Source organism: Rhinopithecus bieti, unplaced genomic scaffold, assembly GCF_001698545.2.
Source record: "Rhinopithecus bieti isolate Rb0 unplaced genomic scaffold, ASM169854v2 scaffold_52231, whole genome shotgun sequence".
NCBI classification, from domain to species: Eukaryota; Metazoa; Chordata; class Mammalia; order Primates; family Cercopithecidae; genus Rhinopithecus; species Rhinopithecus bieti.
Window position 1 is genome coordinate 125,329 of NW_016820468.1, and position 10,843 is coordinate 136,171.

Genomic DNA, 10,843 nt, shown 5'->3' on the forward strand with positions numbered 1-10,843 from the left:
CCTTTGCCATACCTAATCTACTCAAACTTTCAAACAGCTTGAAGGAGAGTGGGGAAGGTCTACGCAGAAGAAATAAAAGAGCTGGAAAAATAAATTAAAATATTAACAGGTGTTTGTGTGAAGGAATTATGGGTGATTTTAATATTTTCTTTGTTTTACTTTTCTATACTTTTCATGTTTTATTTAGTGTGTATTACTTTAATATTTAATATAAATATATTTAAGATTTAACATAAATATAAATATTTAATGTTTCATAAACATGTTTAAATGATGATGAAGTGAAGAAAAAGAGAGGCTCTAGCTCGAAGGGGCCACAAGGGTAGAGAAACGACTTCTGAGGCTACAGCTGAGGGGAAGATGTCAGCGAGTTAGGGGCAGAGCAGGGATGAACCAGATGCTAGTCCAAGTTCGAGACCAGTCTGGTCAACATGGTGAAACCCCGTCTCTACTAAAAATACAAAAATTAGCGGGCGTGGGGGCAGGCGCCTGTAATCCCAGCTATTCGGGAGGTTGAGGCAGGAGAGAATCGCTTGAACCCGGAAGGCGGAGGTTGCAGTGAGTGGAGATCGCGTCACTGCACTCCAGCCTGCCCGACAGAGCGAGACTCTGTCTCAAAAAAATAAAAATAAAAAAAGATGCAAGTCCAAGATGCACTTGCTTTCCGTGGAAAGACTTTTTCTTCCACTGTGCACCTAGATTTTGAAGTGGCTTGTTATTTTCCAGTTATTGCATTTGCGTGGCAAATGACTGCAATGGAAAGCATACGCTTGAGAATTCTAAGTGTGTCACGATATCTAACTATCACTGACTGGCTGTTGAACCTGAAAGTCCCAGATTTGAGTTCTGAAGCATTCCCTCCTTCCTCATGATCATTACCAAATTACTAGTCACCTCTTAGGTGCCTGCCTCTATGCTAAATTGGGTGGAGGTTTTGGGGAGGAATTGAGGGAGCTTATGAGGAGAGAAATAAAAAGATAAACGAAAATGCAAAGTCACTGTGGCCTGGATGAGGTGGCTAAGGAAGGCTTAGAACTTGAGGTCAATCGGTCTAATTCTCTTATCCCGCGATTCAGGGAATAGGTGGTACTTAAGCAGAACCTTGAAAGGTTTGCAAGATTTGAATAAGCAGAGAGCAAGAGGTGGGGCTAGAGGGAGGGGCCGGAGATGAACGGAGCAAAAGCACTGGGGTCCCAGCCGGTCCGCCCTATTGGTTGCAGACTGATTCCACGAAGCCAGTAAGCAGCGTTATCTGCAAGCTGCTGCCTTTTTTTGAAACGGAGTTTCACTCTTGTCTCCCAGGCTGGAGTGCAGTGGCACAATCTCGGCTCACTGCAACCTCCACCTCCCGGGTTCAAGCAATTATCCTACCTCAGTCTCCCGAGTAGCTGGGACTACAGGAGCAGGCCACCACGCCCGGCTAATTTTTGTATTTGTATGGGGTTGGGGGGAGGTTCTTCATGTTGGCCAGGCTGGTCTCGAACTCCTGACCTCAAGTGATCCGCCCGCCTCAGGCTCCCAAAGTGCTGAGATTACAGGAGTGAGCCACCTCACCCGGCCATTGCAAGCTGCTTTTATTATTTTATTTTTATTTATTTTTATTTTTTGAGACGAAGTCTTACTCTGTCGCCTGGGCTAGTGTGCAGTGGCACGATCTTGGCTCACTGCAACCTCTGCCTCCTGGGTTCAAGCGATTCTCCCGCCTCAGCCTCCCGAGTAGCCGGGATTACAGGCGCGCGCCACCATGCCGGGCTAATTTTGTATTTCTAGTACAGATAGGGTTTCGCCATGGTGGCCGGGCTGGTCTCGAACTCCTGACCTCAGGTGATCCACCCGCCTCGGCCTCCCAAAGTGCTAGGATTACAGGAGTGAGCCACCGCGCGCGGCCTCCAAGCTTCTTATGCAGCCTTCCTGCTCCACTTTATTTTCAGCTGAATCTTTATTGCCTCAGCCTTGTGACCTACGTGCGCACGAGGGAGCCATCCAAAGCAGTTATAGGATCTCTTTCAGCTCGAGTCCTGCCAACGTCGCCTTCCGGGCCCGCCAGCTCCCAGCTGTTCCCCGCCTGGGGCCCTGGCTTCCTCAGAGCGCACCATTGCCTCCTCCCTCCCAAGCCCGCAAACTCGCCAGTTACTAAGGAGTAAAGTACCCTAGGGAGTTCCTGTTTGGTTGGTCTGGCTGGAAGTGAGGCGTGTAATCTGAGCTTTTAAAGTCAAAATCTAAAATACAATAAAGACCCAGAAATCCAAGTCTTTAGACCTGGAACACAAGCGTGTCTTTCAGTTTTGAAGTTTACTGTAGGTTCCTGTATAAAACTAGTCCTGTAGAAGAGAGAAGAGCCTCCTCAACATCCTGTGTGCACAGCAAGTGTGGAAAACTTAAATAGTCATCTGAGGTGTTTCGAAAATAAACCTCGGAAAGCACATTGCCTACGATGACACATTCTCGGCCCCGGAGCGGGCGAGCCCTCGGGTCGCAGCGCGCAGCTGCCAGAACTCGCCGCGCCCGCCCCGCCTACCGTTCGCGTCTCCCGCAAGGTGCAGGCGGCGCAGCGGTCGCTGACCTGTTGGCGGCGGCCGGACGGGAGGCTGTGGGCCGCGGAGGTCTACCGGGGTTGAGCCGAGGATGCAGGAGCCACGCGCGGAGGCCGGACGGGACTAAGGGGGCAGGAGTGGCGACTGGGGCGCTGCGGTGGGGCTCTAGACCGTGGGAGGCCGGTGCTAGTGCTGGCGCGTGGTGGGCCCCGGAGGCCGCTGGAGTCCGGAGAGCTACGCGGAACCTGCGGCGCCAGGCCTGAGCGGTGGGAGGGCTTTGCGGCGCCTGGCGTTCGGGCCTCCCACCACGAGGGTGGAGCAGCGTTGGATACTTGTTCCTTAGGGACCGAAGGCTCCGGTGGCACCCGGGCTGTTTCTCAGAGGACGATTAGTAACGTCTCGCCATGAGGAGCCGAAGTAACTCCGGGGTCCGGCTGGACGGCTACGCTCGGCTGGTGCAACAGACCATCCTGTGCCATCAGGTAAGTGCAGGGGTGTCGCTCGTAATCACCGACCGAGGATGTAGCGTGTCATAGCTTGGACGGAGACCTTGGATGAACTCCGTATGTGTGTGTGTGTGTGTGTGACGGAGACCTTGCATGAACTCCACGTGAGTGTGTGTGTATCTGTATCTGTGTCTGTGTCTGTAGTAGGTTCTCCCGCCCCCTCCGTGTGTGTGTGTGTGTGTGTGTGTGTGTAGCAGGTTCTCCCGCCCCCTAGCTGGGGAGGTGGTAAAGGGCCCTGAAGGAAAGGTAGGTGTTGGACCAGGAACAGAGTCGGTCAGGCACCTTTAGCCAGGAGCTTCCAGTCACGGCTTCGCACCCCTCTCCAACTCCCCCCAGGCCATAGCAGGGTTCTAGGAGCAGAGTTGCGAGAAGTGTTGTCACTTGTTTATTGACATACAAACACACGCACCCAGGTTTGCGTGTCATCTCCTTCCCCTTCCCCCAAATAAAAGAGGTAAGGGAACATTTCCATTTTAAGACTAGACTATTGTGAAGGTCAGAGGCACTTTGTATAGACTGTTATATATTTTTTTCTGCTCCTTTCTGCTGGTTTTTTATTGCTAGTTCGCTAGTTCATTCTTTCTAACTAGAAAGTTAACACTTTCTTTTAATAATACCCATTATAAATGCACTTAATACCTTTAATTGTGCCTTTAATAATACCCACATTTCAGACTTGAAAGGCTTCAGCCACTGCCTACCCCTTATTCAAGATAGCATTTGCAAAGGGCACAAAGTTTCAGTTATAAGATGAGTAAGTTCTGGGGATCTAATGTACAGCAGCATGGTGACTGTAGTTAATCATACTGTATTGTATACTTGAAATTTGCTAAGAGAGTAGATCTTAAGTATTCTCACCACACCCAAAAAAAGGTAACTGTGAGATGATAGATGTGTTAATAAACGTCATTGTGGTTATCATTTCTCAATGAATACATAAATCATCATGTTGTACTCCCTAAATATATACAATTTTTAATGTGTCAAATATAGCTCAGTAAAGCTTGGGAGGGTGGGAAGATAGCATTTGCCTGCAATAGGTCAGAAGAAGAGGAGGTTATAAAACTCAAGAGTGGAGAAGTAGAAGAAAGACCAAAGTCCCTAAAAAACCCATTTGGAAGATTCTGTTTCCTAATGTTAACACCGTATGGTTACCTTCCTGCCTTCTTTTTCTTGGCCTTGCAGAATCCAGTGACTGGCTTGCTGCCAGCCAGCTATGATCAGAAAGATGCTTGGGTCCGAGATAACGTGTACAGCATCTTGGCTGTGTGGGGTTTGGGCCTGGCCTATCGGAAGAATGCAGACCGGGATGAGGATAAGGCAAAGGCCTATGAATTGGAGCAGGTACTCAAAATAAAAATACAAAGAGATCTGGAGCTGTGTGTGATTGGGGGTTGGGGGCAGAGTGGAGACTGAAGGAAGCGAAACCCACCAAAAGCTAAGATAACTGTATTTTGCCTTTCCCTCTTTCATCATCTTTCTGAAATTATATTCCAAAAAGCTTTCCTGTATTGCACTGAAGTGGTATTCTTGCAGTGGAAACTTGAAACTTGCTGATTTGAGGGAGAGGGAACAGTCTGTTCTGTTACAGTGGAAAATCCTATCCTGGGATCTTTCCTAAAACGCATAACTCTCTAAGTAAATGTATCTTGTAGTCTCCACTGTATTCTCATTGAGAAAACATCTGGGGCAGGTATCTACTATTTTACTTCATTTTAAACATTGTGGTATTTGTATGAGGGTAAATAACATAAATCAGCAAGCCTTCTGGACTAGACACAGTAAAGACTTTATTTGTTGATTTTTATAGCTGTGGCCACTGTTTCAGAGCCTGTTGCTTCCTCCCTCCCTCAACTCCTGGGCAAAATGAGGTCAAAGTCAGCAGATGCCTTTAAGCCAACTTTTAAGGCTCTTCCCCTCAGTAAACAACCATCCTTTATAGAACTGTTGAGACACAAAGGGAGCTGCATCCTCTTCAACGACCAAGAAAATAATATTAGGAAAACAATATTCTGGGCTACCGCAGGAGTTGAAGTACTCTGTTGTCAGTTATAAGACGGATGTGCATTCATTTCCATTAGTGGGAAAAATTATCTCTATACTAGCCATTTTCTCCAGTGGTCTCTCTAACACTTAGGCAATCTGAGCTCCAGTCTTCATCTATAAATCAGAATATTGATATTTGGTTTTTTTACAAGTATCAGTGTAATATGGGGTTGCACTGTGTTGTCCTTAGCAACAGCAGGCATTTATTCTTCATTCAAGCCATTGTTGAGAGATACATTGGTCCACCAAAAAAAAGTTCAAGTTTTTGCTCTAGACCAGGTAGTACAGATCATTATTTTTATGACTTTTTTTGTTGTTGTTGAAACGGAGTCTCACTCTGTCCCCAGGCTGGAGTGCAGTGGCGCAATCTTGGCTCACTGCAACCTCTGCCTCCCAGGTTCAAGCGATTCTCCTGCCTCAGCCTCCCGAGTAGCTAGGACTACAGGCGCGTGCCATCATGCCTGGCTAATTTTTTGTATTTTTAGTAGAGATGGGGTTTCACCATGTTAGCCAGGATGGTCTCAATCTCCTGACCTTGTGATCCGCCCGCCTTGGCCTCCCAAAGTGCTAGGATTACAGGCATGAGCCACCGTGCCCAGCCTTTTATGACTTTTATAAAAATAATACCATTGTAGAAATTTGGAAAATATAGAGGAGTGTTTAAAAAAATTCACCTGTAATCCTGCCTACTCCTCTCCCCCAAATCCTACATGCTACTCAGTGTTTTCTAGTTTGAGCTCAGTGTTTTGTTGCTATTTTTACTAGAAATTAATATCAGTAGAATTGGAATTTCATATCTGGTACAATTTGACCAATTTTGTCAATTCTATTAGAAGAAATCTGTTATCTCCCTGTAATATTAACACTTTTTCTTATTTGGCCCAGTTATAAAGAATTTAACAGAGGAAGGCGGAAATAGTAGGGAAACATTGAATTACACATTCTAAAATTTTAACGTTCCATTAAATAATTTTCAACATAGCCAAAAATACCTTTCATACCACCTTAATAATAATTAGGAATGTTTCAAAACATTATAGCAATGGGAAACATCTTTCAAAAAGAAAAGATTTTGTGGGAATTTTTTAATTTCTATGAACTTTAATTATGAATTGCAACAGGTTTTTATTATTAGGTCTCAATTTTTTTTCTCAAACCTGATTCAGTGTTAATCAGGAACCAGAAAATCATCTCTGTAAAAGGCCAGATAGTAACTATTTTTATCATTAGGGTTGTAGGTCACATGTGGTCTCTATCCAACTACTCAGCTCTGTGATTGTGGTGCAAATGCAGCCAGAGACAATGCAGTCATCCCTCAGTATATGTGTGGGATGGATGCCAGGACAGACTGCTTATAACCAAATCTCTGCATACTCAAATTCTGCAGTCAGCCCGGTGGAACCCATCTATAAGAAAAGTCAGCCTTCCATATACATAGGTTTCTCATTCCTGAATACAGTATTTTCGATCTGCGTTTGGTTGGAAAAAAGTCACATATAAGTGGACCTGCACAGTTCAAACTTGTGTTGTTCAGGGGTACCCTGTATATAAAGAATGACTGTAGTTATGTTTAAATAAAACTTAATTTATAAAAATAGCAATGGGCTGGATTTATCCTTGATCTAGATGAGTGGTTCCAAACTCTGACTGTACTTTGGAATCACTTGGGAAGCTTTGGGAAGCTTTTTTGTTTGTTTGTTTTTTTGTTTTTTTGTTTTGTTTTTTTTTTTTTGAGACTAAGTCTTGCTCTGTTGCCCAGGTTGGGGTGCCATGGTGCGATCTCAGCTCACTGCAATCTCCGCCTCCCAGGTTCAAGCGATTTTCCTGCCTCAGCTCCACAGTAGCTGGGATCACAGGTGCGCGTCACCACACCCGACTAATTTTTTTGTATTTTTAGTAGGGATGGGGTTTCACCATGTTGGCCAGGTTGGTCTTAAACTCCTGATCTCAAATGATCCACCCACTTTGGCCTCCTAAAGTGCTGGGATTACAGGTGCAAGCCAGCACACCCGCCTGGGAATCTTTTAAGAAATACCCTTACTACACCACAGCTTAGAACAATTTAAATATGAATCTCTGGAAGTGGAGCTCAGTAGCATCAATATTTTTTTAAAAACTACCTGGGTGATTCTAATGCATAGCCAGTGTTAAATAATGACTAGTTATGGCCAAAATATGAACATAGATTATATCCAGTAAATTCATAGATTAAATTCCCACCTATTGCAACTTTCTATTACTGTGTGGATTTTTCCCAAAACATTGATTGTTAATTATTTCTACCCTTCCTTCCAATTCTTACCTTGGTTTCTTTCTGAGAAATAATGTCAGAGAATTGAAGAGAATTCTGGATGAAAAAAGGACAAGGGTTTAGGCAACTACTGCATCCTAGATTGAGAGTAGAATTATGCACATGAACGTTTTTACAAATGTCTTTCTCTCAGGCATATAGATACGGTCTCATACCCATAGAAATATAGGCAGACAAATAGGGATATCTCTTTGCATTTATGGTACCATCAAATTTCAGCTTCATCTCTGGGCCTCACTCCAGTTCTGTGTGCTAAGGTATGTTCTTTTTGTGGAGTTGTTCATCTTTTCTCGTGACTTTAACTATTACGTTTATGAGAATGACTTTCAAGTCTTCATCTCTGACCTCACTTCAATTTTAAACCTAGGTTTTCATTTGTCACCTCATCAGTTGCATCTGCATATACTGCGGCTCCTCAAACTCAATGCGTCTGAAACCCCACCTTTCCAACTAAAAACAAACTACAAAACAATGGCAACTCATCAACAATCTCTTTTTCTGTTATTACTGTCTCCATTCTACCAACCACCCAGGCAGTATTACTTGGAGTATTTCCCATAGTATTTTCTGTGGAATACTAGGCCAACTAAGTTTGAGACTGTTAAACAGCAGGTGTCTTTACTCTGTAATTTCTCAGAGCCTTTGATGTACTAATGTGCATTTTTTGTCTAAGATGGTAGTGAATTTTATAGCCTTTCCAGAATCTCTTGGACTAGCACTCTATAAAACAGTGCTTGAAGTGTGCTACTTAACCTTAGAATGATTTTTGACTTCTCCCTCTTACCTTTTGATACATGCACACCAAAGTCTGTTGATTCATTTAATTTCTCTTGAATCTATCCCCTCTTTTCTCTTCCCTTCTGCCTCAACCTTAGTCTAAGCCCTTATCCCCTAACACTTCTGTGAAAACCACACTTAAATTATGTCATTTCCATCCTCAACAATCTTTCTGTGGCCCTCATTTCTCCAGAAGTAAAGTCCAAACATTTTGGATTGATAGGCAAGGCCCTCTATGGGTTGGTCCTAGCTTACTTGTTTCAATATTATATCACACTGGTGTCCTCCATTATACCCCCAGTTCTAGCCAGGCTGATGTCTTTATTACTCCTCTAATAATCCCTTAATAAAAATACCTAACATTTGTATAAATACTTTCCATTGTACAACACACTTCCCCATAATTACCAGTATTTTATTCTCACAATACCCTGTGAATCAAGTATCATTATCCCCAATTTCCAAGTGAAGGGATTGAGGCCCAGAGATGAAGCTGGAATTTGATGGTACCGTGAATGCAACCTGGGTCCTATGTCTTCAGAATCAGTATTGTTTGAATGTTTGCCTCCGTGGGAGCCTATAGACATAGCCACCTACAAAAATTTTTATGGGCTGCTTCTTCTACATGCCTGTTCCCTTTCAATCTAAACTAATATCCTTTGAAAGCCTAGCACCAATCCCACTTTTTCTGTGGTCCCTGTCCTTCCTCACAGACCACTCACTTGTACAGTGGTCACTTCTTTCTCAGAAGTCCTTTCTTGGAACTTCTAGATCACTTGTCATCTGTGCCATTCAACATATATCTTCATTTTCTTAAATTTAAAAGACTGTGTAATCATCACGTGCCAGGTCCTATAATAGATGTTAAAAAGAAAATGGGACAAAATGTTTATATGTAACCCTCAACTTTTTATTATGGAAAATTTCAAACTTAAAGGAAAGTTGCAAGAATGGTAAAATAAACATATTTGTATATACTCTATCTAAATTCGCTAGTTGTTAACACTTTGTCATATTTGCATACCCACCCCTCCACACACACACACACACACACACACGCGCACACACACACACACACACACACACACGATTATTTGATAAGCCATTCGAGAGTTACTTGCAGACATGTGTTTGTTTTTTAATTCAACTTCCTTCATCCATTGACTTAAAGGTTTTCTGAACCTGGCCTCTGCCCCTTTTTCTCAGGGAGTTCATTGTCTGATGGGGAAGACAGATATATAAGCAAGTAGTTACAGTACATTAAGATAGGTACTATAGGTACTGATTTATATATTTGAGATAACTACTAAGCTTTGTGGGAACACACAGGTGGGAATGTCTAAACTTCTCTGGGACAAGGCAAGGAAGACTTCAGAGAGGAGTTGGGTTTTAAAGGATAATTAGGAAATGCTGGGTGGACTATGCTGTAGTTAGTTTTTAAAACATATCTGTCCCATCTCCCTTGTCTTTGTGTTCTACAAAACCTGATAGAGGTTCAATAAATATCTGATTGCACATATACCTGGGGGTAGAGAGAAAGAAGTACACAGATATGGTCGTGTAGTTACATATTCTTATAAAGTCAGTTCACAGATATATATAAATTTATGTCCTCAAAAAGAATAGGCAAGAGGGAGAGTCACTTGGTATGGGTAGAAGACCTGGTGTATGAATGTACATGTATAATTAATAACATCTAGCACACCTGGATCAGAAAACAGTTAGTTTGGAGAACACAAAGTACAGATATCTCCCATCATTCCTACCTCCCCATGCTTCCTACTAATTTTATCTTGCCTTGGAAGTTAGAACTTGAGGATAATAATGGCTGATAATGGCCACTAATTGAGATCCTCCACTGAATCCTTGATTCCCCAGGTTTGCTGTTTAAAGAAAATTTAGATGGGAGTAGTGGGGCTGGGTGGTAAAGGGACTTGATGGGTTTGCAAGAGAAAAAGTAACTAAGGCAGTAAAATAGTGAAGAAGCCAATGACATGAGCCCAGGATTCTTACAGAATAGTATAAATGCTGAGTTCTATATTGGTCAACTAGAGGCCGTCAATAGGTTTTTTAAAAATGAGTTCCTGTGCGCCATTGATTTAAAGATAAGACTATTCAAGCCCCTCCCTCTGCTTCCCATTCTAATTCATCTACTGTTAGAAAAGACAGAATATGGTAGGAACCTTTGAGTATGTGGTGACATGTATCAGAATTGAATAAAGTTTCCCCACAGAGGAGGTTGTGTTAAATACTTTCCATAACAGGGTATATTAAAGAGATGGACTCTTTCATTAGCATCAAAGTCATATAGATGTCTTCTTGTAGGGGTTACAATAAGTTTCCTTGCTTTATAATAAATGTTTCAGTCTTTAAAATGTGACAAGATCATGCACTGCCTATTCTTTCTCTCTTTTTAAAATTTCTTTTGATCTGTAAGGGGAGGGGACCATTTATAAACAGAAATGACTTCAGAAAGGAGACTCTCCCACGGAAACCATTTTTATTTTTATTTTTCCCTCAATAAAAGGCTTCATAAAGAGTTGGAATTTAATAGGTACTTATCCTTATCATGACTATTGCTTGTAGTCCCATTTGAATATGTTTTGAAGAAATAACAGAATCATGTGGCTTCCAAGTAGATGAGTTTTCAGAGTTGTCCTGAAGTTGCC

At 42.8% G+C, this 10,843-nt stretch overlaps 1 protein-coding gene across 1 annotated transcript in view; it reads left to right on the plus strand.

Annotated features, from left to right (window-relative positions):
- Positions 1-2,469: 2,469 nt before the first annotated feature.
- LOC108520422 (phosphorylase b kinase regulatory subunit alpha, skeletal muscle isoform-like) overlaps positions 2,470-10,843 on the plus strand; it is a gene marked incomplete at its 3' end in the record, with an annotated part of 16,712 nt that continues 8,338 nt past the window's right edge. The window contains exons 1-2 of the mRNA XM_017859796.1: positions 2,470-3,016; positions 4,226-4,423. Coding sequence (XP_017715285.1) covers positions 2,939-3,016; positions 4,226-4,423 — 276 coding nt within the window. The remainder of the gene's footprint in view (positions 3,017-4,225; positions 4,424-10,843) is intronic.